This window comes from Leptosomus discolor, chromosome 5 (assembly GCF_034619465.1).
Source record: "Leptosomus discolor isolate bLepDis1 chromosome 5, bLepDis1.hap2, whole genome shotgun sequence".
In the NCBI taxonomy this organism is placed as follows: Eukaryota; Metazoa; Chordata; class Aves; order Leptosomiformes; family Leptosomidae; genus Leptosomus; species Leptosomus discolor.
The window spans coordinates 17,764,472-17,789,313 of NC_141395.1; the positions used below are offsets into that span (position 1 = coordinate 17,764,472).

General features: G+C 68.3%; 4 protein-coding genes across 10 annotated transcripts; all 4 read left to right on the plus strand.

Annotated features, from left to right (window-relative positions):
• Positions 1 to 1,520: 1,520 nt before the first annotated feature.
• On the plus strand, positions 1,521 to 4,969 carry PNKD (PNKD metallo-beta-lactamase domain containing). The gene is made up of 9 exons (XM_086465763.1): positions 1,521 to 1,699; positions 2,774 to 2,889; positions 3,106 to 3,218; positions 3,486 to 3,544; positions 3,679 to 3,771; positions 4,024 to 4,187; positions 4,304 to 4,390; positions 4,500 to 4,615; positions 4,796 to 4,969. Exons 1-9 carry the CDS (start codon positions 1,521 to 1,523, stop codon positions 4,967 to 4,969), a joined length of 1,101 nt encoding a protein of 366 aa, XP_086321889.1.
• Positions 4,970 to 6,059: 1,090 nt separating this feature from the next.
• Positions 6,060 to 8,640, plus strand: CATIP (ciliogenesis associated TTC17 interacting protein). The gene is made up of 9 exons (XM_086465952.1): positions 6,060 to 6,135; positions 6,357 to 6,560; positions 6,699 to 6,754; positions 7,081 to 7,164; positions 7,337 to 7,507; positions 7,700 to 7,824; positions 7,915 to 7,991; positions 8,095 to 8,183; positions 8,416 to 8,640. The coding sequence occupies exons 1-9, from the start codon at positions 6,060 to 6,062 to the stop codon at positions 8,638 to 8,640; spliced, it is 1,107 nt and encodes a 368-aa protein (XP_086322078.1).
• A 980-nt stretch (positions 8,641 to 9,620) lies between these two features.
• On the plus strand, positions 9,621 to 15,658 carry SLC11A1 (solute carrier family 11 member 1). The gene is made up of 15 exons (XM_086465953.1): positions 9,621 to 9,660; positions 10,252 to 10,385; positions 11,119 to 11,241; positions 11,569 to 11,688; positions 12,474 to 12,580; positions 12,671 to 12,741; positions 12,842 to 12,909; positions 13,038 to 13,193; positions 13,331 to 13,489; positions 13,671 to 13,760; positions 13,937 to 14,056; positions 14,536 to 14,685; positions 14,769 to 14,842; positions 15,306 to 15,459; positions 15,548 to 15,658. Exons 1-15 carry the CDS (start codon positions 9,621 to 9,623, stop codon positions 15,656 to 15,658), a joined length of 1,677 nt encoding a protein of 558 aa, XP_086322079.1.
• Positions 15,659 to 19,553: 3,895 nt separating this feature from the next.
• On the plus strand, positions 19,554 to 23,414 carry CTDSP1 (CTD small phosphatase 1). 7 transcript variants are annotated; one of them, XM_086465187.1, is made up of 7 exons: positions 19,554 to 19,758; positions 21,306 to 21,448; positions 21,670 to 21,771; positions 21,995 to 22,051; positions 22,579 to 22,671; positions 22,956 to 23,141; positions 23,236 to 23,414. In XM_086465187.1, the coding sequence occupies exons 1-7, from the start codon at positions 19,554 to 19,556 to the stop codon at positions 23,362 to 23,364; spliced, it is 915 nt and encodes a 304-aa protein (XP_086321313.1). In that variant the 3' UTR covers positions 23,365 to 23,414. The 7 variants fall into 7 exon arrangements, with proteins under 7 accessions (XP_086321313.1, XP_086321315.1, XP_086321317.1 ...); XM_086465189.1 differs by having other exon boundaries at positions 19,732 to 19,798; positions 21,306 to 21,455; positions 21,674 to 21,771; positions 21,995 to 22,063; positions 22,567 to 22,671; XM_086465191.1 differs by having other exon boundaries at positions 19,732 to 19,798; positions 21,306 to 21,455; positions 21,674 to 21,771.
• Positions 23,415 to 24,842: the final 1,428 nt, after the last annotated feature.

A 24,842-nucleotide genomic window follows, 5' to 3' on the forward strand; every position in this document is an offset into this window, starting at 1 on the left:
CGGCTTAGTACGGCACAGCACAGCCTGGCACAGCACAGCCTGGTACGTCATGGCACAGCTGGGTACAGCACGGGTCGGTACGGCACAACCGGTACGGCACAACCAACACAGCACAACACAACTTGGCCTGGCTCAGCCCAGCCCAGCCCAGCTCGGCATAGCTCATGCTGGGGGGTCAGTACAGCCCCCCCCCAGGCCGGGTTCCCCCGTTGCCCCACCCCGACGTCTGCCCCGACGCCGCTCACACAGGACACAAGTTTGCAAGACCTCAGCGTCGCCTCCGTCTCGCTGCCCCCACCCCCCCCCCTTCCCAAGCCCCCTCTCGGGGCAGGGGCGTGTGACAGAGGTGCCTGCCTGTGCCCAAGCCCAGGCACACCCACAGCGACCAGAGCTGGTCCCCACGGTGCCACCCCACACCCTGCTGAGCACAGACCCCTGCCCTCACCGCCTGAGACACCCCACAGGGTCCGTGGGGGCACCCTCCACAGCACAAAGGACGGTGCCCTCCCCCCCCGGACCACCCCACGCCGCGCCCCAATTGCTCCCCACGCAATCCCGTGGGGTCCTGAAAACGGCACTAGCCCTGCAGCGGCGTCCCAACCGTGGGGGGGGGGGGTCCTGTCCCCCCGCGTCCCCAACCGCGGGACCCCTCTTCCCCCGCCGCGCCGGACCTGAACCCGAAGTGCCCCCACCCGCTCTGGGAGTTGGGGTGCGGAGGGTGGGGGGATCTCAGCGCGTCCTCGTGGTCCCAGGACCAGCCCTCCCACCCTCACCCGGTCCCCGCCGCCCTCCGGGACCCTCGGTCCAGCGCTGGGACACCCCCCCCCCCCCGTCAGTTGTGGCACCGGACAGAGCGGGGGGGGGGGGGAGTGAGAGCGGGGGCGGAGGGGTGAGTCGGGGGAACAAGGTGGAGGGGCCACCAGGCGGGGGTTGGGGGTCTCTGTGCCCACCCTGGTCAGCGGCCCCAGGCGGGAACCGGGAGGGTGGCGAGGGGCGCGGAGCCGGGCCGGGCCGCCCTACCTGCTGCGCGTTGCTCCTCCGGGCTGCGGCCGCGACGAGCCGGGACGGGGCGGCTGTGGCGGGGGAAGGCACCGCCCGCCCCCTCCGCCCCCCCCCGCCGCGCCCTCCCGCGGCGGCTCCGCGCGGCTGCGCCCCGGGGGGGCGAGTGAGCCGAGGGGGGCGCGCTCCCCCTCCTGCTGCTCCCCGGGACGGACCACGCCGAACGGGGCCCCAGCCGCGCCTCCCCCACACCCCCGGGACCCCCCTTCTGCCGGCTCTGACGTCACTTAGGGTCCCCCTTCTCCGCGCGGTGACGTCAGCTGGGGGGGGACACCCTTTGCAGCAGTGGCGGGGGGGGGGAAATCCCCTCCTCTCCGCCGGTGACGCGGTCGGTGTGTCGGCCCCCCCCCGGCTCCCCGGTTCCCGCGACAGTGAGGCGGCGTGACCAGCAGGGGGCGCGGCGGCGGGCGTGGCCGGGGCGGCGGCGTGACGCGCGCGGGAGGGGGCGTGGCCGGGGCGGCATGGCCGCGGGGCGCGGGGGGCGGCGCCCGGGGAATGGCGGGTGGGCGCTGCGGGCGGCGGCGGCCGGTGCCCTGGGGCTGGGGGCCGCCTGCCTGCGCCGCTGCCTGCCCCTCCGCCGCCTCGCCGCCGCCGCCCCCCTCCTCATGGCCCTCGCCGGTCCGCTGCTGTTCCGTGTGGGGTGAGTGCCCGCCGCTCCGGTACCCCTCCCGCCGGGAGGGTGCCACCGCCGCCCGCCTTTGTTCTGTCTCCGGGAGAAAGGGCTCCTTCTCCCCTGGTTGTGCGGCGCCCGCCGCGGAGGGACCGGGGCCAGCCCGGTGTGCAACGGCCCCGCTGGCACGGGGAAGCCGGGCTGGGGCTGGGGCGGGGGGGCAGCCCTCCACCCGCGGAGGGCAGGCGGTGTCAGCCCGGCTACCGGGGCGGCTTTGCAGGGCCGGGAAGCAGCCACCGGTTCCCCCAGCACGGTGACGGTCACCCTTCGGACCTGATACCCTCCCCCGCCCGGGGCTCCTTCCCTCGGGTCTAATTATTAACCCACCCCGGTGCCCCGGCCGTGGCCCTGCTGCCCGGTGCTGGCAGGAGTCCCCGCTCCCCGGCTTCGGGCTCCCACCCCCTACAGATCCAGGGGTCCCCCGGCTCCCGCCAGGATCCCTCCCCGGTGTGTACCGGCCGGTGCCAGCGCGGAGGATGTGGCCATCCAGGGGGATGCCCTTGGCCCGGGGATGGGCTTTGCACGTCCTTCATGGCACCGGACACCCCCCCCCCCCCCGAAACGCTGTTGTATAAATGTGGGGGGGGTGGTCCCCAGCCTGCGTGGCACACGTTGCAAGAGCGTTTCTCGCTTCCCTTTTCCCCGGCCCGTTCTGCTCCTGCTTCCCTCTTCCCCGGGACCGGGGCACCCAGGACGGGCTCTCGGAGCGGGGTCAGCCCTGGGCATGGTCCCCCTGGGGCAGGGACAGCCAGGGACGCCCTGGACAGAGGGATGGACTGATGGACACCCCCGCAGCGATGCCCTCCCCTCGGTCCTTGCTGCCCGGAGCAGTTGGGGGCAACCTGCTTGAAGAACCCATTCTGCCCTCACTGCGGATCTGGGGCAGGGGAGGCAGGGGGACACGCCACCTCCAGCCCCCATGCGTGGGAAAATGTCCCTGCGTGTGTCCCATCTGGGGGTCCCGGCCCTGGCACCAGCTCCTTCCCCAGGTGGGCTCCTTGGAGGGGATGGGGGTTAACACCGGGGGGTGTCTGCCCTCCCCAGGTACAGCCTGTATGCCCGCACACGGCTGGGCTACCTCTTCTACCAGCGGCAGGTGAAGAAGGCCCGGGAGCGGTATCCGCACGGCCACTCCACGCCCCAGCCCTGCTGCTTCCCCGGTGAGTCCTCCCATTCCCTCCCCACCGTGGCCCCGTCGTGTCCCCCAACACTGGCACTTTGCGGTGGGGAGGAGTTGCCATCGCCGAATTGCTCAAAGTATGTTTAACTGAAAATTTGATTTAAGATGTGGGGAGTTCAGTCTCCCCCCCACACACGCTTTCCCAGGCAGGGGGGTCGTGCCCTCATGTCTGTCTGTCCATCCGTCCCCCCTCCAGGGGTGAAAATCCTGCCCATTCCTGTGCTCTCCAACAACTACAGCTACCTGGTCATCGACACTGGATCCAGACGGGCGGCCGTCATCGACCCCTCTGACCCCCTGGCCGTGCAGGTGAGACCCCCCGCAGCCCCCCCCAACCTGGTGTTCAGGTGTCCCCAGGTGAGGGAGTGGCACATCTTCTCTCAGGCTTTTTGGGGGGAAGAGGGAGGCAAATCTGCCCCTGATCTGCAGCCGTTAGTGCCCGGGGCAAGATTTAAAGGCGCCAGGGCTCATCCAGCACCTGGGGAGCTGGGGGGGGGGGGGTGTTAGGGGAGACTGGTACTCGGGGTCTGTGTCACCCTCAAATCTCTCTGTCTGCCCCCCCACCCCCATTCCTAGGCTGCTATTGAAGAAGAGGGGGTGACACTGGAGGCCATATTCTGCACCCACAAACACTGGTAAGGGGCAAGAGTGGCTGCCATGGAGGATGCCCCACCTGAGGTGACCCCCCAGCCCTACCCCATGGAGAGGGGGGATGGGATATGTGGGGACACACACACACATTTAGGGGCGCTGACCTCCCTGTTCGCAGGGACCACAGCGGGGGGAACGCGGCGCTCCGTCAGCAGCACGGCTCCTGCAAGGTGTACGGCAGCGCCCTCGATGCCATCCCAGAGCTCACCAAGTAGGTCCTGCGCCCCACATGCCCCCCAGCACCTCTGTAAATTTGGGAGGGCATTTCACCCCACAACTACCGCTGTCTGCTCCACCCACCCACCAGTCCATCCCCCAAGTACCACGTTGCTCTCTGCATGGGCAGAGGCCTGGCATGCTCATGACACTAGTGCACTGGGGAAAGGTTGTGTGGGGAGGTGGGTGTTTTGAGGTGCTGGGGGGGAGGGGCACCCTTGATGGTGCACCCCTGTGCCCGGCGCAGCCCACTTGCGGACAGGGAGAAGGTGAGCGTGGGCTGTCTGACCTTCGAGGCGCTCGCCACGCCCGGCCACACCGTGGGCCATATGGTGTACGTGCTGGATGGGGGGCCCTTTGGCGGCCCCCCCTGCCTCTTCTCTGGGGACCTCCTCTTCCTCGCTGGCTGCGGTGAGTGCGCCTGACCCCAGGTGGCTGGGGGCAAAGGTCCCACCCTGGGAAGGGCTTGGGTGGACCCTCCCAGTCCCGTCCCCCCCGCCATGACAGGAGGTTGTGTGGGGCTCCAGGCAGGCTGTTTGAGGGCTCCCCTGAGACCATGCTCTCCTCCCTGGACGTGGCCGTGGGCTTGGGTGCGGACACGCTGCTGTGGCCAGGTGAGTGTCCCCAATAGTGGGGCAGAGTCGATGGTGTCCCCCCCTAACCCTCCGCTGCTGAGTTGGGGGGCCAGGCAGGGCCGGTGCTAAGGGGTACGGGGGTCTGCAGGCCACGAGTACGCGCTGGAGTGCCTGACCTTCGCCAGCCTCCTGGAGCTGGACAACCCCGACCTGGAGCAGAAGCTGCTGTGGGCGACGCAGCAGCGCCAGGAGAAGAGGAGCACGGTGAGGCTGGGGGTCCCCTTCCTGCAGCCCCCCACTCCCTCCTTGCGGGGCTCGCCATCCCTCGGTGGGGGTGCTGCACCCCAATACCTGCTTGCGTGGCCGGTGCCATAGGGGAAGGGGGTGCTGGGGTGGGGGGTGTCCCGGCTCCCTGCCGGGGGTGCTGAGCGGCTGTCCCCGCAGTGCCCCTCCACGCTGGGGGAGGAGCAGACCTACAACCCCTTCCTGCGGACCCACCGGCCGGAGCTGCAGGCAGCGCTGGGGCTGCGGCGGGGCGGCGGGGAGCACCCCGACGCCTTCCGCACCCGTGTCCTCAAGGAGGTGCGGAGGCGCAAGGACCTCTACAAAGCCACCTAGACATCCTCGGAGCCCTCCCCTGACACCCACCCACCCCCCCCCCCCCCAACTTTCCACGGGGCCGGGTGCTGCTTGGGCACGGGGGGACCCAAGATTCTGTGGTTTGTTTTGCTGTGAATCTCCCTCCTGGGATGCAGGGTTGGGGGGGCGGGGGGGGGGGGGGGAGGGAAGAATGGAAAACCCCCCCCTCGTGTGGGCACCCCATAAGTGATCCCTGCCTTTGCTCCCCCGGACTTGGGGGTCACCAGCTGTCACGTAGAAGCACCTCGATCCCCTTTCTGGGAGTCTGTAGCCCCCCACCCCACTGCTGGGACTGTAGGGATGGCACCAAGGGCTTTTCCTAACTCCTCACCCTCTCTGTTTTTCTGGGAGCCCCCAATTTATTTCCCTCTCCCCCAGCACTCAGGGAGCCCCCCTTTCCCCTGGCAGCGCCCAGTACTGTGCATTTCCTTTGAGGGGTGGTGGGGTGGCTGGGATGGAGCCAGCAAGTGGGGAGCCAGTACTATCTCCAGGCAAGGGGCTCTTCTGCAGCACCCCATGTTTGATGCCGGAGCACCCCTCCCCCCCCCCCCCCCCCCCTCCCCAGACACACACATACTGGGATGGACCCAGGGGGGCACACTGGTGGGGGGTGCTGCTGTACTGGGCACTGGAGCCCCCCCCACACACACACATACCCCAAATAAAAGACTGGATGAAATTTGTACCTGTTTCGCCCTTTCCCTCCGCGGCTGGTGCCCCCCTCCCCGGCACGCGAAACCCATCTGCGGGGGCACTGCCCCTTTAAGAGGCGGGGCCAGGCCGTTGCTATGGAGACCCCTGAAGCGTCGTTGTGGGGGGCACCTGGGTCCGGCTCGGGCAGGTTTGGGGGGGACCCGAGGGCTGGGGGGGCTGCTGCGGGGCGCGGGGATGTTGGGGGGGGGCCGGGGGGGGGAGGATGGGGGGGGCGGCAGGGGCTGAGTGTCTGCAGAGGCCGAGGGGGGGGGTGTCACAGGGTTACACATGCGGGCACAGGGGCTGTATCGCGGTTTGGGGGAGACATGCCACCCCCTCACCTGGCAGTCCGGCAGCAGGAGCGCCCAGGCGAGGCATGGAGCCCCCCTCCGAGTGCCGGCAGGAGACCCCAGCCCTCACGGAGGCAGCCGCCGAGTTCCTGAACCTCATCGGTGGGTGCCTTGGGGGTCCTCGGTGCAGGGGTGGGGGGCACCGGCTCCGGCAGGAGTGACACGGGTCGTGGGGGCTTGAGCCGGATAAATGGTGAGGGGCTCAGCCCAGCCTGCACGGGGAGGGGGGAACTGAGGCAGGGAGGTGCCCTGGGCAGGTGCGACCGTCACTCCGGGCAGGGGTGGTGGTCCCTCGGGACAGGGGTGACGGTCCCTCCGGGCAGGGCCGGAGGAGCTGGAGCGCTGCCTGTTCGCCGAGACCCTGGAGATGGTGGCAGCGGGGGACCACCAGGCAGGGGGCCAGCAGTGGGTGACAGCCCGGTGGGCACCCTACGAGCGGGCAGGCGAGCCGGTGCGGAGCTGCCTCCTGGTGCAAGCCGGCTCCCGTGTCAGGCAGGGCGGCGCGCCCAGCTCCCGCACCCTCAAAGGTGAGCTGGGGGTGGCTTGGGGTGTCCTCTCCCCTCCCCGGGGCTGGGGCTTCCCCGTCCCACCGGCCCCCAGGGCTGGGACGGGGGGCACTGCTGCAGTGCCAGAGGAGTGGGCTGAGCGTGGCTCCGCTTTGCCAGCCTACCTGACCCCACAGCTGGAAACCCTGGAGCAGGAGGAGCAGGAGCGCCTGGAGGTGACTGGTGCGGCGGTGGCATGTCCCCTTCCCCGTGTCCTACCCCTCTGCCCTGGGGTTTGCCCTGCAGCGATGCCTTTCTGGGGGCTGCGCCCCATGCAAGGTCACTGTGGGCAGCCTGGTGTCCCCTCCCCAGCTTGGACACCAGCTCTGTCCCACCAGCCTGGCCCTCGTCCCCTACTCTGGGTGGCAGCTGGGGCAAGGAGTTTCCCACAATGCATCTGGTGTGGTACCCTATTGAAAGGGGTGCTGGGGTGTGCCACCTCAGAGATGCTGTGCCCTGGCTCTGCCCTCCACCCTGTGCATGTGTGTCCCCCCCCCTGCAGCTCCCACACCCCGTAGAGAGGAGGACCCACATAGTGAGCCACCAGCATGTGATGACTGTCACCAAGACCCTCCAGGAGGGAGAGGTGAGGCTGAGGGGGGATCTCTTCCCTCTGTCCCCCAGAAGAGGCACATCCTGGGATGGGAGAGGGCACAGCTGGCCTGTCCCACCCAGGGGTGCCCCCCAGCTCTGGGGGTGCTCTCCTTGGGGACGATGTGGCTGTGACTGTCCCATGAGGTGGCCGGGTCTCTCCGCAGGCAGAGCCACAGTGCTGGACCTTCTCCTACAGCCGAGCCGAGCTGCGGGGGCTGCTGCTGGAGGGTGCCAGCCTCCTGCTGCTGCGGGTGTTGGCACGCCGGCAGGCAGTGGCCCCTGGCCTCGTCTTCCAGGCCATCGACACCGAGGGCCACCTCTGCACCTCCAGCTACGTGAGCCGCTGGCCAGGATGGCCTGTGGGATGGGGAGTCTGCCTCAGGTTGGGGGTGCCAGGGTGGGATGCGGGAGGTGGGAGTGACCAGAGTGTGGTCACTCTGGTTGATGGCATGGGGGGGCATGGGGTTGGCACCTGGGGGCAGGGGTGACTCCGGGACAGGTGTGACCCCTGGCCGTGCCCCCCCCAGTGCGCCCTGGGCATCCAGAGGCAGGCAGTGGGCTCAACGGAGGCAGAGGTGTTCGTGATCGAGCGATCCGTGCATGCCAGCACAGGCGTCTCCACCGTCTGGCACAGCAGCTTCCTCCCCAGCGGGTATGGAGGGGGGGGTCCAGCCAGGGGCACCCCCAGCCCTGCCAGCCTGGTGGGGACCCGGAGGGGAGTCACTGGCTCTTTCCCCCGCAGGCGTTTGGCCCGGCTGGTGCAGGTCGGCTGCCCAGTGCTGGTGCTTCTGCAGGATGAGTCCATCCTCAGTGACACAGGTACCGGGGGGGGGGGGAGGCTTGTGCCCCCCAGCACGGGCATCCCCTGCCTGCTGTCTGGCAGCTGAGTGGGGAACACTCTGCCCTGCCTTTCTGCTGCCAGGTGAGGTCAAGCCCCAGCCCCCCTTCCCCAAACAGCCCCTGGACTGGGAGGAGGACATCCAGCTCTGCTCCTGGTTCCTGGACAGGAAGGTGAGATGGGGGTACATGGGGACAAGATGACATATGGCTGTGCCACTGCCCACCAGGGTCTCCCCTGGGGTGCCCAGGGGGCTCGGGGGGGGGGGGGCAGGCTGGCCAGCATCCCCCCAACCTCCTCAAGTGTGGGAAAGGACCCAGGCACCCTGCTCTCCCCACCCGGCACAGTGCCTGCTTGAGGAGGGGGGTGTTTTTGCCCATGCCCACCCTGTCCACCCCACCGCAGGAGGAGCTGCAAGTGTCCCACGCCGCCTATCTCCGGCAGCACCCCGAGCTCCAGGCACTGCTGGCTGACTTCCTCCAGGCCCTGCTCCTCCGGCAGCCCCGTGATCCCATTTCCTTCGCTGCCCAATTCTTTGCCCACCAGCAGCCCCTCGGGACTCCCTTCGCTGGGGCTTCCAGCCCCCCTCCCAACTCCCCACCTCGCCACCCTCCAGCTCACGGGGAATAAAGCTGCCAATGCTGCCTGTCCAGGCTCGTTTGCTTTGGGGAAACTGAGGCACGGGGAGGGCAGAGGGTGCTGAGCTGACTGCTAATGCCCCCCCCCCCCGACAGTCTAGGGGGGACCCTATCCCTCTGCCAGCTGTCCTAGCCCTTGCTTGGGGTGGGAGGTGCCTGGGGCATACCCAGGAGCAGGGCCAGGCTTGCATCCCTGTGCCCACCATCACCCCACATCACCTGGGGGGCAGACCCTGATGCCCACCTCTCTGTAGGGCACAGCCCAGCTGTCAGAGGGTGCCCCGGAGAGTCGGGGCACTACCCAGGCACCCATGGGTGCTACCCCCTCCCACCTCCACATCCACAAGTGTCCTGGGGACGGAGTGTCCTGCTCCTGTGGGCACAGACTGACCTGCAATAACACTGAGCACCCCATCTTTGGGGTGAAGGTTCCCCCACCTGGGGCTGGCATGATCACCCTGTGCCACAGAGCCTGCCTGGCTGGGTGGTCCCCCCAGCAGCTGCGGATGCATTTTGTCCTACTCATGCACTTGTGCAACACATGCCTGCTTCCTCCTCGCTCCTACTCTGGCATTTCCCCTACTCCCCACACTGTGGGACACTGTCCTCTGTCCCCTCAACCGCCCCAGGAGCAGGACCCCTGGCATGTGATGGAGGGTGACACACAGTCATGCTCCCACACCCCTGGGCACGATGGTGTGGGTGCCCCATGTTTGCACGTGCGTGTGCACAGCAAGGTGGGGTGTGCTGGGCCCCCCCGCCTGGCAGAGTGGGTGAATTGAGACCGTGCACATTTATAGCACCCAAGCCGCCCCAGGCGGGGGCCCCTTTGCCAGTCAGGTCAGTGGGTGTGGAAGAGCACTTCCTTCTCCTCCTCTTCCTCCTCCTCGGGGAGGGGAGCAACTGGGGGGTCCTTTAAAAGCTGGGTGGCAGGCATTGCACCCAGCGTCGAGATCAGGGCTCCCCAGCACCATGTCCGGATCGGGCCCACCCATGGCATCGCTGGAGCCAGGTAAGCCCCACTACATTTGCATCCCCCTCTGCATCCTTTCCTCCCCTAGACCCCCCTCCTCCACCCCGGGATCCCTGGCTCTGCTCCCCACTCCCCAGGTGGGCACTGTCACCCTCCAGCCTGGCCTGGCTTCACCACCTCCCCTGTCCTCTGTTCCACCCAGCCCACCTGTGATTCACCCACGCTCCCAGGACACGGGTGGGCTCAGGGGGGAATTTGGACCAGTACCAGGCTCTTGTCCCCACTCCATGCCCACCCAGCAGCAGGACCTGGAACAGGATCCCCTCCTGTCCCTCCTGCACAGAAATGCACTTGGCTCTTGGACTGGTGAAGACGGGGCTGGGACCAAGGGGTTTTAGGTACATTTGAGCTGGAGGTGGTGTCCGACCCCTTTGGGTAGCCACGGACAGCCCCCATGTAGCCACCCTCAAGCACCCTCTGGAAAAATGGGGCTCGTCCCTCATGGGGGTCACCGGGCAGGGGCAGGTGGGAGCAGGGGGAAGCTGGTACCAGGGCTGCCAGCCCACCAGTGTCCTTGTCTCTGCAGCAGGCTGCTACCTCCCCTCCACCTCCTTTTCCTCACTCCCCCAGGCCTCACCAGGTCCCTGAACCGGGGCCAAGACCAGGCTTATGGCACCGGTGGGAGCCCCATGCCCCCCCAGCGTCCTGGCACCCGGGATCAGACCTACCTGGACGAACTCATCAACATCCCCAAGGGCAGCGGGGTAGGTGCTGCCAGGCTGGCACCTCCATCTGAGGGCGGGCAGAGATGGGATGGGGGGCTGGTACTGCAGGGAGCTTGAGGTGGGGAGGCAAAGGGCCACCTCAGGGTGGGCAGACGTGCCTGGGACATGCCCTGGGGACCTCAGTGTCCTCAGACCCGGCTCGGGCAAATCAGCCCCAGGCTGAGCATTTCCACGCTTAAAGTTTTCTAAAAGGGGAAACTGAGGCACAGGGCGAGATGCTGCCCAGACGCAGGGATCACCCTGCTGCTCACCCACCTCCCAGGGTCCCCATCCTGGACCACCTGTGCCCAGCCCAGTAGGGCTACCCCAGGCTGCCTGAGCCTCACCAGCCTCCCCCATCCACAGCCAGTACTGGGGGTGAAAGGGAGAAGGGGAAGGAATAGGGGTTCCCCTGCCAGGAGGGGTGGTGAAAGCAGGGCTCGGCAGTGGGACCCCATAGGATGCAATTCACGGAGCGTGGCAGCCCTGGTCCAACCTGTCCCTGGGTGGGATGGAGGATTTCGCTGCCCTCTGGCACTGCTGCTAATGGAGAGGGGCTGAGGGGCAGCTGTTCCCTCCCCAAAGCAGGTGGGAGAAATGTCCTCTGTGTGCGAAACACACCTGTCAGAGCAGCACAGAGCTCCCCAGCACAGGGCTAGGGGGGACCGGGAGTGCAGCTGGGAGACTGGTTTTGAATGGGAGCTCTTCGCTCTGACCCGCTGCTTCGTCTCAGCCCGGATTCAGCTTTAGGAAACTCTGGGCTTTCACTGGTCCTGGCTTCCTCATGAGCATCGCCTACCTGGACCCGGGCAACGTGGAGTCGGACCTGCAGTGCGGGGCGGTGGCAGGGTTCAAGGTGAGCCCTGGGCCCCCCTGGCCCCGGGGTCAGGAAGCAGCCGGGGGTTTCGTAACCTCTCCTGTGCCAACGGCTGCCCAGCCCCATGGGCAACCGGCCTCCCCAGCCCAGGAAGCGGGAAGGGCGCGGAGGGGGGGCCCTTGGCACTGGGGGGAGGGCACCCAGGGGTCCAAGAGGGACGCCTCTCTGCCTGGGCTGGGGACCACCTTCAGCCTCTCCGGGCTTCTCTTCCCTGTGTCCCCGGCCTGGTTGATAGCCTTGCCGGGAGCCCCGGGCAGCCGGATCCAGCCCAGTCCCTGCTGCCTCCCTCCCTCCTGCCCCCTCCAGTTGCTGTGGGTGCTGCTGTGGGCCACCGTCCTGGGGCTGCTGTGCCAGCGCCTGGCCATCCGGCTGGGTGTGGTGACGGGCAAGGACCTGGGTGAGATTTGCTACCTCTATTACCCCAAGGTGAGCAGCTGGGGGTCACAGCCTGGGGGGACCCCGCACACGGGCTGGTTACAGTCCTGGCAGGGACTGGCGGAGGGGCTGGAGAGGAGCAGGATGATGCTGCGGGAGCCCTGCCTCTCCCAGGGGCTCCCTAAAGCTCCCTGAGCCTCAGTACCCCCCCCCATCTAGCACCCACACACCCCTGCTGTATGAGGGCCCAGGGCGAGGAGCGGGGAAGCAGCCGCCTCAGTGTCCTGGTCCGATTTGGGGACACATGACAGTGTCCCTCGGGGGGTGTGAGCCCAGGCGTCGGGGCAGCGACGCGCAGCCGAGACGCGGGGCAAGCCTGGGCACATTGGTGCAGGGAGTTGCAGGGGGGTCACACAGCAAAGGAGGGGGGAGCTAGGGGTCCCATCTAGGCAGCAGGATCCTGACGAGGGAGAACAAGCGACGAGTTGTTGGCTGAATGACAGGTCCTCAAAAGGAGGGCTGGGTATGTCCCCCTGCCCTGCCACCCCCCGCCAGGAGCATCATATCGAGGCAGCTGGGTCATGTCCTCAGCTCCCACTGGAGCAGGGATGGGCAGAGGGGACAGGCTGGGATGTAGGATCCTCCTTGTACCCTGAGATCATGTTGTGGGATAGGCTGGGTGCTCTCTTGACGTTCCCCTGCTGTTCTGGGTGGCCTGCCTCAGCCTGGGGACAGGGACAGGGGTCTCCATCCTGGAGGCTGCGCCAGCTCACCCAGGGCCCAAGCCCCTCTGGGGGCTCAGGCACCTCACAGTGCCCCAGCCCCGGCCTCTCCAGGTGCCCCGTGTGCTGCTCTGGCTCATGATCGAGATCGCCATCATCGGCTCTGACATGCAGGAGGTGATCGGGACAGCCATCGCCTTCAGCTTGCTCTCGGCCGGCCGGTGAGCCACCTCACGGGGACACCCCAGCCTCCCCCATGGCCCTGCTCCGCCAAGGGGTACATGTCTAATACCCCCCTTGCCATTCCGCAGCATCCCCCTTTGGGGTGGGGTCCTCATCACCATCGTGGACACCCTCTTCTTCCTCTTCCTTGACAAGTACGGTGAGTGCCAGCATGGGGGGACGCTCACCCGGGTAGCCCTGGTGCTGATGTGGCCCTGGTGTGCCCCGCTCTGTCCCACCCCATCTCTTGACCCCTCTAGGGCTCCGCAAACTGGAGGCTTTCTTCGGCCTCCTCATCACCATCATGGCCCTGACCTTTGGCTACGAGGTGAAGGGGGGAGCTGGGGACACCCCTTTCCCTGCAGGGCACTGGCAGGGGACCCCCGGTGGGGCGTCCCCATGGGCACCAGCCTGCAGCAGGGCAGGGGGCCAGCTCACAGTGCCCCTTCCCACCAGTACGTGGTGGTGAGGCCGAGGCAGGTGGAGGTGCTGAAGGGCATTTTCCTGCCCTACTGCCCGGGCTGCGGGCGAGAGGAGCTGCTCCAGGCCGTGGGCATCGTTGGCGCCATCATTATGCCCCATAACATCTTCCTCCACTCCTCCTTGGTCAAGGTGAGACCAAGGCACTGCCACGGGCACTGCCACCCCAGGGTGTCTCAGGGGACAATTGGTGGGGACCAGCTGGTCCTGGCTGCGGGACAGGGCTGCTCACCCGACCCCGTGGCATCCATGTTGCCCACTGTGCCCAGACACGGGCGATTGACCGGTCCAAGAAGGACGCGGTGCGGGAGGCCAACATGTATTTCCTGACCGAGTCCTGCCTGGCCCTCTTCATCTCCTTCCTCATCAACCTCTTCGTCATGGCTGTCTTTGGTGAGGCTTTCTACCGCCAGCGAAACCAGGATGTGGTGAGTGTCACCTCGTGCCCGCAGGGAGGTGACGGCTGCGCCCAGCTGTGGAGGTGGGCAGGGCGAGCATCCCTTGGACAGTGGGTGTCCTTGTTCCCTGAGATGCAGCGTGGGGGTGGTCGTCCCGTGTCTGTGGGGGGTACTGGGTGGTCGTCACGCTTGTGCCTGCTGTGCCTTGCAGCACAACAAGTGCGTCAACAGCAGCATCAGCCACTACGCTGGCATCTTCCCTGCCAACAACGAGACAGTCTCTGTGGATATCTACCAGGGGGTGAGTGGCCCCGGGCTGTGCCCCGCTGCCATCCGTACCCATTTGGGGGACACGGAGCTCTCCGCACTGACGCGTGGGTCTGCGGGCTGCCACAGCCCCACAGGAAGGCTGGAAGCTGATGGGGGTGCCAGGGGTGGGGGATGCTTTGGGGTCCCCATAGGAGTGTCCCTGCACAGGGCGTCATCCTGGGCTGCTATTTCGGGGTGGTGGCACTGTACATCTGGGCCATCGGGATCCTGGCAGCGGGACAGAGCTCCACGATGACCGGGACCTACGCAGGGCAGTTTGTCATGGAGGTGAGGGGCAGGGATGCTGGGGGGGGGGGGGGGGGGGAAGTGGGGGGAATCACAGGTGGGCCCTGGGTGGGGGTCCGATAGGCAATGTCCCCCCCACCCCGGGGTATTTGACAGCGTTAATTGCCCCCCCCTTCCTGCAGGGAGCTGCGCACGGGGCATTGCCCACCCAGCGGGTGGCAGCTTGCTGGCACCAGGGTCTGGGTCCCCAGGAGGTGGGATGGGGACAGTGCCCACCCATTGCCCAGAGGCACCCTGTGGGTGCCCCATGCAGTGTTTCCCTAATGAGATCATTTGCTTAACGAGCGGGAGCTGACATCTAGCGGGGCCCGGCAGCCCTGCAAGGGCCCGCTCAGCGCCCTGGCGCAGAGGAAAGGGTGATACCCTCCGTGTTCCTCCGAGCCAGGGTTTGTGGGGCACACCTCGGCGTGGTGCCCCAGGCACAGCGAGGGGCGAGGTTGCAGGTTTTGCCGTATCCCCAGGGCTTCCTGCAGCTCCGCTGGTCCCGCTTCGCCCGGGTACTCTTCACCCGCTCCTTCGCCATCCTGCCCACCGTCTTCGTGGCCGCCTTCAAGGATGTCAGCCACCTCACGGGCATGAATGACCTGCTCAACGTCCTGCAGAGCATCCTGGTAAGGCGGGGGGGGCATCGCCTGCCCCCCCCCCAACACCCTGGCCTGATGGTGATGCCCCGCTCACCCCCATCTCCTTCCAGCTGCCCTTCGCCGTCCTGCCCGTCCTCACCTTCACCAGCCTGCGCCCGCTCATGCAGGACTTCACCAACGGCCTGTGAGTGCCAGGGTGGGGGGAGGCACAGAGGGGGGCAGAGTGGGGTGCCCCAGCTGCAGGCACCCTCCCTTTGGCCCATTCTCCCCCCCGCTAACCCACGTTGTGGGGCAGTTGGTGTATGGGCGTGTATTGGGGGAGCATGTTCATTCCCACCTGCACAGGGTAGCCAGAGCTGGACAGACCCCATCACTGCCCTCTCCATCCTCATCCCTATGCCATGTCCAGCCCCCTTGGGCATCTCTGGGTCATCAGCATCCTCCTGGCACTGCCAGCCCTGTATCGGGAGGGTGGCCAAAGCCCCTGCCCAGAGCCCCATCGTGGAGGTGTAGCATGGCCATGGGGTGCAGAGATGTCCCAGTGGGGTCTTGCTCACCTACAAACCCAGATCCCCCAGACTGTTGTGCCCGGTGGCACACGGGTGGGGGCTCTGCCCTGGCGCTGATGCCCGGTCCCCTGCCCGCAGCCCGGGGAAGGTGCTGATGACCCTCATCGCGGGGCTGGTCTGCGCCATCAACGCCTACTTCGTGGTTGACTTTCTGCCGACGCTGCGGGGCCTGGGGTACCACATCCCCCTGGGCCTGCTGCTGGCCGCCTACGTGGCCTTCGTCGCCTACCTGGTAGGGCTGGCACCGCAGGAGGGGACAGCCGGGTGGGGGATGGTGTCGCCGGGGGGGTGCCCAGTGACTGCCCTCTTTGCCCCCACAGATCTGGACATGCAGCATCGCGCACGGAGCCCAGTTCCTGGCCCGGGGCCCCCACAGCCAGTTCAGCTTCGGTGTCTCCCTCGACCCGCCAGCGCTGGCAGAGACCCGCTGACAGACCCCGGCCCCCCCTTACTGTGTGTGTGTCGTCCCCTGCCCAGCACGACCCCCCCGCACCGGGCACCGCTTTCATGCTACACCGAGCCCGGGGATGATGTTTTGGCCAGAGATGCACCCAGCAGGAAAGGGGTTAAAAGCCGGGCAGACGTCCCCCCAAGTTTTTAGAGGCCCTCCCCCCCACCAATTCAGGGGTGCTGGTCCAGTCTGGATGCGGGGGGGGGGGGGGGGGGGGGCGGGGGCGGTGCCCGCAGCCCTTGACACAGAGGCTTAAGCGAATGAGCGGCCCCGGAGACCTCCCCTCCTCATTAGTGCCGGGAACCGCTGGCCCCCGGGACCGCTAATCACCGCCCGGGACCGCTAATCACCGCCCGGGACCGCTAATCACCGCCCGGGACCGCTACCCGTCCCTCGCCGCCCGGGGACGGCGGGGCCAGCCCCAGGAGAGCCCGGGTAGCCAGCCCCGCTGCCCGGGAACGGGCCCAGCCCCCAGACCGGACCGGACCGGACCGGCCAGAGCCCTACTGGGGGCTCCTAAATTCGGGGGGGGGGGGGCGCGGCTGATAAATGGCGTGTTTGTAACCCGGCCTCAGCCTCGCTGCTGCTGCGCGCCCCCGGGGCGGGGAGGGGACCCTCATGGCCCCCCCCACCCCGAGCTGGACCCTTTGTTCCAGGTTGGGGGGGCTCAGAAGGGAGCGGGTGTTACATACACCCGACGGGGGGCGGGTGCTCATCCCCAGCTCTTTGCATTCCAGCGGGGGGAGCGGGGAGGTGGGGGGCCCCCCCCGTGCCCTCCCCGCCCCGGATGCCCCGTTTCCCGCCTGTTGGCCCAGCCGGATGCGGATGCGGGGCGGCTCGGGCCCTCCCCGGGGGCTGCCGTCGTCGTTTCCCCCCCCCACACCCCGGCGGCGTCGCACCCCGGGTGGAGGGGGTGGGGGGTGGGGGGTGGGGGGGGGGGTGTCCCGCCGCGCTTCGCCCCCCGCCGCGGCCCGCACTTGCGAGACGCTCCCTGGCTGTTTCAAGGCTCCCCCCTCTCCCCTACACCCTCACCCCCCCCACCCCCAAATCCCCCTGCCCAAACTAGCCCAGCTGGGAGGTGGAGGGCGGGGGAAATTTGGGGGGCCTGACACCCCCCCTCCGCCCCTTGCCCCCCCCCCCCCACTTTGGGAAGGGGACACCCCCCCCGCGGGGGCCGCGCTTGTTTATGTGAAGAATTTCCCCTTCCTTAAAAGGGCGATGCCGGCCGGGGTGGGGCGGTGCCTTCCCCCCGCCTCCGCGTTGGCCCAGCCTCGGGATGCTTGAAGGAGGAGCCAGAGCGGTGGGGCCCACCGACAGGCGGGGTCGTGGCGTGTGTGTCTTCGTGTGTTGTTCCCCCCCCCCCCCCCCGACCACCAGAGGTGCTCAGCCGACCCCAGTCGCCGGGGCTGCCACCGGCCCTGGGGAGGAGGAGCAGGGAGCACCCTCCCAACCACGGTGCCTGCAAGAGGGGACCGCCCAGCCTGGGGTGCCCCTGCCCGGGGGTACAGGGTTGGGGGGCAGCCAGGGGTCGGGGGCGGCCGGGGGACCTCGGGGTTGTCCCCAGCGGGCGCGGGGCTGGGGAGTGCTGTGGGGTGCAAGGAGCAGCCCACTGCTCATCTGGGGGGCAGAGGGGCTGTGCCTGCGGGCATCACTCTTCTCTGGCCGGGACCCCCAGCCCGGGGACATCTACCTAGGCCTGGCTTTAGCAGGTGGGGTCCAACCCCGGCCGTGGGGCAGTGCTCAGTGGGGCAGAGCTCCCAGGGCCATAGTTAACTAGGGGAATAAGGGACAGCGTGCGGGACACCAGCCTGGGGGCAGTGGGGTGGCACAGAGGGGTCCCTCGGTGCCCAGCAGATGTGACCCTGGTGTTTTTCTGCCCTGTTCCCACACATGTACCTGGGGTTTGCCTGCTCCTGGGCTGGGGGTGCAGGATGAGGCCCCTGTCCCCACAAGCCCATGTCCCCAGCTTGTCCTACAGCCCCAGGTTGGGGACAACGTCACCCTGAGCTGCTCCATCCGCCCCTGAGAGGGCAGCGAAGCTAGAAGCGATGCTCCCACTGCCGCTGCAGGCGTCTGGCCTGGAGACTTCCCTAATTACATTAATTAGAGGACCGGCAGAGCCTGGCTGAGCTGGGGCTGCTGCCTGCGCATGGCTCATCAGGGAGAGGAGAGAAGGATTCGGCCAGAGGGACAGGGGGCTTGGAGGGGACAGTGTGTGGCCTCCACGGCCGTCGCCACGGTGAGCAGCGGCCCCTGGCTCCCGCCGGCAGTCGAGTCCAGCCCCGCCAGCCCGCTGGGGATGAAGCAGGCGTCCTGCCCGGCTCCACCTGGGCTGGAGGAGCAGCACTGGTCAGCCCAAAATAGAGAGCGGAGGAAGGACAACTTCTTCCTTCCTCCTCCTCCTGCCGGGCAGGGGGGCAGTGCTGGCTGCGGGGGGGCAGGGAAACTGAGGCACGACCGCTGCCCACCGTCAGAGTAGGCGGAGGAGGTGGCAGGACGCGGTGTCCCCGGTTCCCAGCCGCAGCCCGGTCCCTGCCACGGCTTCCCCGGGGGTTCGTGGTGCCCGCGATGCCCCATGCGGGGCTGCGAACGCGGGACTCGCAGGCGTGAACCGGCTTTTGCTCTGCCGGCGTTTCCACCGCCTGCCTCGTCCCGCCGGCCCCGCAGCGTCCTGATTCCTTGGGTGCGGGGGGCAGCTCCCGATGCTGGACCCCATTTCCCAGAGGGGTCACCCGTGGGCACGTGTTGTGCCCCAGGCTGGCGGGGGGGACAGGTCCTCTCGCAGCCCCGTTTCCCCGGGGCTGCTCCCGGAGGGGCAGAGCGGTACCCGGGGTGTGCCGCCGCGGGCATCGCTGCCTCGCCAGTTCCCCCCACACACAGCCCGGGGCCAGAAGGGACCATCTCAGCCCCTGAAGTTCCCAAACCGCAGCTGGGAGAGGTGGAAAGACCCCAAACAAGCTCAGATGGGGAATTTCCAAGCTGTTCTGCTCCCGGGGCACGGCATCTCCTGCCACCGAGGGAGGAGGTGACCGGGACCGGCTGGAAGCCCCCCAGGCTGCCCTGGCAGGGCCCGGCCGGGCTTGTTGGGGGTGGGAAGGGGCTGGGGACAGAGGATGCTGGCACATGTGGGGCTCGGGGGGGGGGGGGGGGGGGGGCACGAGTTTCTCCTGAGGGGGTTGTAGCATCCTCAAGCTCCCGGTAAGAGCTGCTTTACGGAGAGTGCCTGGAAACAGCCCCCCTTCCTCCCAGAACCAGGAGGGGAGGAATTGCAGGGGAATGTATATACATATTGATTATACACACATATATATATTAATTCACAAATAATTGGGGAATTGCAGGGGAAAGCATATATGTTGTTTATATATAGATAGATAGAAATTCCCCAAATAACTGGGGAACTGCAGGGGAAAGAAAGAAAGAAAAAAGCAGGCGGTTACTGGTGCAGCCCCCCCAGCACCTGTTGCCCCCCACGCTGGCCTGCCCTGGCCATGGGGAACGTGTCTCTGGGGGGGGGGGGGGACACACACGGGGACCCCCCCAGCCTGTACCCATCGTGTGTCCCTGCTGCAGGGTGCACCCAGCATGAGGGGGTGGGGGCTTCACATCCCAGGGGTGGCTGCAGAGCGGTCCTTCCGGCGGCTGCCCAGCTGGATGGGGGGGTGTGACAGCAGGGCTGATCCCCCTCCCCATTATGCCGGGGGAAAGGGGGGGGTTCCTCCCCAGCCCCACAGAGGCCACCACCCCCGGTCACGGCTCGGCGAGGACCCCCCGCTCCTCCCCCGCGGGGCGGGTGCCGGGAGGAGGAGGGAAGGGGGGGGGGGGCCCTCGGTGTTGCCCTTTTAAGGGGTTCCTTGAAACCGCGCCCGGGTTCCATGTTTGCAGCCCCAGCCCGGGCGGAGGAAACTCCATGTTGTAACAAAGTTTCCTCCGCGGCGCCGCTCCCGCGCCCGCCGCCCCGCGCCGCCGCCGGCCCCCGCCCCGCCTCCCCCCCCCCCCGGGGGCCGCGCCGGGGGGGGCCGCCCCCTCCCATCCCCCCCCTCCCCGGTGCTCATGGAGCACCAGTCCATCATCGCCCAGGTTAGCAGGGAGGAGGGGAGCGCCCCGCTGCAGGAGAAAGGTAACGCGGGGGGTAGCCCCCTCGGTGCGGGAGAAAGGGGGGGGGGGGGGGTCTTCGGTATCGGGGCGGGGGGCCTGCGGGAGGCTGCTCATGGAGGGTGTGATGAGCTGCGGGCGGTCTCAGCCTGCTTTCCCCCTCTTCCAGCTCTGTGCGTCGCGCTGCCCCAGGGTTGGAGAGGGATGCGCTGGGGCATGGTGTGGGCCGGGGGTCGGGGGGGGGGGTGTGTGGGGTGTGTCTGCACCCGTGCTCCTTCCCCTTGAATCCCGTCCGTGATCCCGGGGTGCTCGGGGCGCTGCTCGGGCCCCGGCGTATCTGCGCTGTTTCCTCCGGAGCTGGAGGTGGGGGTGCGCGCATTGCCCGTGGGGACACTGAGGCGGGGAAGGGGTCCGAGCGCCATGCACCTGGCTGCAGCCCTGGGCACAGCCCCGGCGTCCCGTCCTACGCCGTCCCACCCCGTCCCCTGCGCTCCCTCCGCCACCCAGCGCAGGGGGTTTGGCGGGCAGCGCTGCCCGTCCTGCTGCCCGGCGCCGCGGTGCTGCCCGCCGGCCTGGGGAGCAGGCAGGGCCCGGAGGGACGGAGGGCAAGCGTGGGAACGGGCCCCGTCCCCACTGGGGAGCTCCTGCCCCACGGGCTCCCTGCCACGGGGCGCCCCACGGGGCTGCCGGGACGCGGGGCCCTGGCCCGGCTGTCGGGGGGCACAACCAGGGGGAGCTGCGGCTCCCGGCCCGGGCTGGGGGCAGGATCTGGCCCGCGGGGCCGGTAGGGAAGGGGCTGCAGCCGCCGCGCTGCCCCTGGAGCCTGGGGTGGGCAGAAGATGCCCCTCTGCCTCAGTTTCCCCTTGATCCACCAATGGGGGCTGCGGGAACGGCGCCCAGGGGCGGGCATGTCGCCCTGATTGGCCTCTCGCCTCCGGTACTCTCGAGTCGGCCAATGAGAGAGGGGGCTGGCTGGGGGCGGGGAAAAGAGGGACTATAAGCCCCGCCTCCCTCTGCGAGGCCCCGCCCACAGGGCCACCCACCCGCGTGGGTTCGATATCCCCCCCCTCCCCCGGGGGGGGACCGCGGGGCCGACCCGGGGGTCCACGACCGTCCCGGGCGGTGCCGCAGCGGCCACGGCTCCCCCTGGGGCAGAGCGCGACCCTGTTGTAGGGTCTCCAGCCGCGCAGGGGGGGCCCACGGGGGTCACCCGTGGGGGAGCGGGGTGGGGGGACGCGTCTGGGCGAGGGGCTATGGGTGGTCCCCAAACCCCCGGGTCCGCGTCCGCGGCGCTGCCCCGGCGCGGGCGCTTGGCGAGGCAGGAAGGGCGGCCGGACGGGTGCCGGGGGCTGATAAGGGCGTGGGGGGCTCTGCGGGACCCCCCCGGCACCTCCCGTGTTCGGCATCCACACGCCAAACCCGGCTCACACACCCCCCGACTCCCCACCTCGCTGTGTTGGGGGGACCCCCGGGGGTGCCCCTGCCCCCTTACCCCCCTTTCCTGCTCTCCCCCCCCCCCCCCCCCCCTCCAGGTACCCAGGCCCCCGCCAAGAAGCCCCGGAGCCGCAGCATCCTCCAGTCCCTCTTCTGCTGCCTGTGCCGCGATGAGGGGGAGCCCTGCACCGGCACCACCAGTGCCCCACTACTGGTGGAGGAGAACGGGGTCCTGCCTAAGGTAACCCCCACCCCACCCCCCGAGTCTGGCAATGGCGGGGGCAGGGCAGCGCTTGGGAGGGGGGTCTGCTCATCCCCAGCGCTTCCCTTGTGCCAGGATGGAGGGGCTGGATGGATTCACCCCTGCCTTGCTCCCAGTTCTGGGTGGGCAGGAGGGCAGGGGGTGCCCCTCGCCACCCTGCTGACCCCCTGGGTTTGCCTGTGCCCCCCCGCCCCCCGTAGGCTGCTGTCAAACACCTCCTGCCCGAGATCAAGCCGCAGGACGCCAGCAAGCTGTGCGTGGTCATCGACCTGGACGAGACGCTGGTGCACAGCTCCTTCAAGGTGGGGGACACCCCACCCCTCCTGCCCCACCCCCCCCCGCCTGCTCGGCCCCCCCCCCCCCCCCCAGTGATGCCCAGCACCCAGACACCCACAACCAGCATCCCTGCTGAGTGGGATGGGGTGTCCCTGCAAGGGGGCAGGGGGTGCGTAGTGGGCAGAGGGCAGGCAGCGTTTAGGCAGGGGGTGCCCCCCCCCGGCGCTGACCCTGCTGTGCCCTCCCCAGCCGGTGAACAACGCCGACTTCATCATTCCCGTGGAAATCGATGGCATCATGCACCAGGTAACGGGGTGGAAGGGGTTGCTGGGAGGGTGAGGGACAGCCCCCTCTGCCCCCTCCCCAGGGACCAGGAGCTGTCCCAGTGCTCTGTACCGAGGGACAGTCGGGGACATCAGGGTGCCACGGCTGGCATGCTGAGGGGCAGAGGTGGCTTCTCCTCTTCCCAGCAAGGTGGGGAGGTGACGGGGGGGGGGCAGCTGGTCCTGGCGCGGTGCCCTCCCGCAGTGGCCGGCCCCGGGTTCAAGTAATCCAGGATAGGCTGTGGTCTGGGCAGTCAGCCTGTTCTCGGTTACTTGGCTCTGGAGCCGGCCGGACGCTTCATCCCGGAGGTGCCAGCGGGGCCGTGGCACACCCCAGCCCACGTGGGGCAGCCCCCCACGGCACGGGGCACAGGCAGCCCTCTGCCCCCCCCTTCCCCAGCAGGGAGGCGCTGGCTGGGCTTGGGGACACCCGGCACGGGCATGGGGGTGCTGGGTGGGGGCCAGGTAGCCGGTGCCGGCGGCGCGCTGCCCTCTGCCCCGTGCCCGCAGGTGTACGTGCTCAAGCGGCCGCACGTGGACGAGTTCCTGCAGCGCATGGGCGAGCTCTTCGAGTGCGTGCTCTTCACCGCCAGCCTGGCCAAGGTGGGTGCCCCCGCCGCCGGCACCCGCCCCTTCCCGGCCTCCCCGCGGGTGGCACAACGCCCCTTGCCTGCCCACCCGTGGGCATCGCTGGCCCCTTGTCCCCCTGCCTACCTGCCGGCGATGCCAGCGTCGGGCAGCGCAGCCTGCCTGCCCCTCTGAGGCGCGGGCCAGGGAAACTGAGGCACGGGGCAGGCTGGTGCCGGTGGAGAGCCGGGTGCCATCGTCACTGTGGGGTGGGCGTGGTGGCACAGCATGCCCCAGTGACCCCCTTCTTGCGCCCGCAGTATGCGGACCCAGTGGCTGACCTGCTGGATAAATGGGGGGCTTTCCGGGCCCGGCTTTTCCGGGAATCCTGCGTCTTCCATCGCGGCAACTACGTGAAGGACCTGAGCCGCCTGGGCCGCGACCTGCGCCGCATCATCATCGTGGACAACTCGCCCGCATCCTACATCTTCCATCCCGATAACGCCGTACGTACCCCCGGGGTGAGGCTGGGGGCGGAGGGGGGTACGGAGGGGAGGTGGCAGGGCCCCCCCCCCCCCTCAGCCGCTGTGCTGCCCACAGGTGCCGGTGGCCTCCTGGTTCGATAACATGGCGGACACGGAGCTGCTGGACCTGCTGCCCTTCTTCGAGAGGCTCAGCAAGGTGGAGGACGTGTACGCAGTGCTCAAGAAGCAGCGGACTAACAGCTAGTGGCCCCCCCGACCCCACCAGGCACTGCTGGGGGGCAGGCACTGCTGTGGTAGCCGGGTGCCTTATTTTAGGGGGGGTGTCCTGGTGTGCCCCCCCTGCATCGTCCTCCCCAGCCCTGGTGGGCATGGGTGCTCTCCGTGCCTGCTGGTGGTGGGAGATGTGGGTGCCCCCACCGGCGAGCTGGGAGTCCCCCTTCCCGTGGAGGAGAGGGGGCTGTGGGTGACCCACTGCCTTGCTGTGCTGAGGACCTGTTGGGGGGGGGGGGTCCCGTCCTCCCCTGCTGTGTTCCCCCCCCCCCGTGCCCCGAACTTGTGTCCCCCGTCCCTGAAACGGTTCTCAGGTCCTTTTCCCCCTCAGTGTCTCCCCGAGTGGGGAGGGGGGGGTCAGCAGCTGCTGCTTTCCACTGCCTTTGGAGGGGGGGGGACACACTGGACCCCCTATCCGGGCTCTGCCCGCTGGGGGGGCCTGGTGGCCCTGGTCCCCTGTGTGCAAGGGGTACAGGATGGGTTAACCCCTTGCCACCTCCCGAAAAACGTGGGAGTCTTACTGGCCTTGGTGCACAGGGCCATCACTGTACCCTTAACTCTGCCCTTGGTGCAGCTGATCACCTTGGGGGGGCCCCACGTCCCTACCGCCCTCTTTGTGCCTTCTCCTGCCCCCCACCTAGGGGGGTGTGTTTTAGGGGGCAGCCCGGCTTCAGGGCTGAGCCCCTGGCCAGAAATGCCCCCCCCATGTGCCTTGGGACACCACGTCTCTGTGCCCTCCCCCCAGCCTTGCAAGGGGTGTGCCTCGGGCAGGGGGGTCTCTTAACTCACCCCCTCCAACTTTGGTTTCTTCGCGGGGGAAGGGGCGGGGGCGAGTCTGGTGGCCTTCCCTTCTTCCAGTTAAGCTGTGTCAGTGGGAGCAACTCCAGTTACCAACAAGGGGGTCCCCCTCCCTTTCAGAGGGGGGCACAAACCCCCTCCCCGTCTGTCTGCAGCTTCACCAAAGGCTGTGACTCCTAGGGGGGAGGGACCCCCATACCAGCCTTAGTGTGCCACCCCCCCCCCCGCCCCAGCCTTACCCCGGCCCCAGCCCCCCAGCCGGGGCAGGAGTGGGGGGGACTGCAGGCACCCCCCTCCCTGCAGCCTGGGGTTACCCTGACCCCCGTGGGGTTGGGCTTGTGCCAGGGTGTCCCCCAGCCTTGAGGGGCTGGGGGCTCTCAGGGAGGGGTTGGGGGGGGGGGGGTATGCTGAACTCAGCCAAGCTTTTTTAGCATCGCAATATGGACAATGTCTCATATCTTTTTAGGGGGAAAAGCAACGGTTTCCCAAAAAAATCATGGGTGCCTTTTTACCGCTGTGCCAGGGAAGGGGGAGGCAGTACCTGGGGGCAGAGGGGGGGGATGCAAGGGATTTTAGGTCTCCGGTGCTGTCTGTGCGGCTCCTGCTGGCACTGCCCTTCTCCCAGCGCTGGGTGCCAGGGTTAGGCAGGGGTCC

Excerpts from the sequence above, each read along its gene's own strand:
- CATIP (XM_086465952.1), top strand. The coding sequence starts at position 6,060 with ATGGAGCCCCCCTCCGAGTGCCGGCAGGAGACCCCAGCCCTCACGGAG. Across the intron at positions 6,561-6,698 it reads CAGCTCCCGCACCCTCAAAG|CCTACCTGACCCCACAGCTG; the intron begins GTGAGCTGGGGG and ends CCGCTTTGCCAG. Across the intron at positions 7,165-7,336 it reads AGACCCTCCAGGAGGGAGAG|GCAGAGCCACAGTGCTGGAC; the intron begins GTGAGGCTGAGG and ends GTCTCTCCGCAG.
- SLC11A1 (XM_086465953.1), top strand. The coding sequence starts at position 9,621 with ATGTCCGGATCGGGCCCACCCATGGCATCGCTGGAGCCAG. Across the intron at positions 12,581-12,670 it reads AGCTTGCTCTCGGCCGGCCG|CATCCCCCTTTGGGGTGGGG; the intron begins GTGAGCCACCTC and ends GCCATTCCGCAG. Across the intron at positions 15,460-15,547 it reads TGGCCTTCGTCGCCTACCTG|ATCTGGACATGCAGCATCGC; the intron begins GTAGGGCTGGCA and ends TTGCCCCCACAG.
- CTDSP1 (XM_086465187.1), top strand. The coding sequence starts at position 19,554 with ATGTTTGCAGCCCCAGCCCGGGCGGAGGAAACTCCATGTTGTAACAAA. Across the intron at positions 21,449-21,669 it reads AGAACGGGGTCCTGCCTAAG|GCTGCTGTCAAACACCTCCT; the intron begins GTAACCCCCACC and ends CGCCCCCCGTAG. Across the intron at positions 22,672-22,955 it reads TCACCGCCAGCCTGGCCAAG|TATGCGGACCCAGTGGCTGA; the intron begins GTGGGTGCCCCC and ends TTGCGCCCGCAG.
- PNKD (XM_086465763.1), top strand. The coding sequence starts at position 1,521 with ATGGCCGCGGGGCGCGGGGGGCGGCGCCCGGGGAATGGCGGGTGGGCG. Across the intron at positions 3,545-3,678 it reads TTCTGCACCCACAAACACTG|GGACCACAGCGGGGGGAACG; the intron begins GTAAGGGGCAAG and ends CCCTGTTCGCAG. Across the intron at positions 3,772-4,023 it reads GCCATCCCAGAGCTCACCAA|CCCACTTGCGGACAGGGAGA; the intron begins GTAGGTCCTGCG and ends TGCCCGGCGCAG.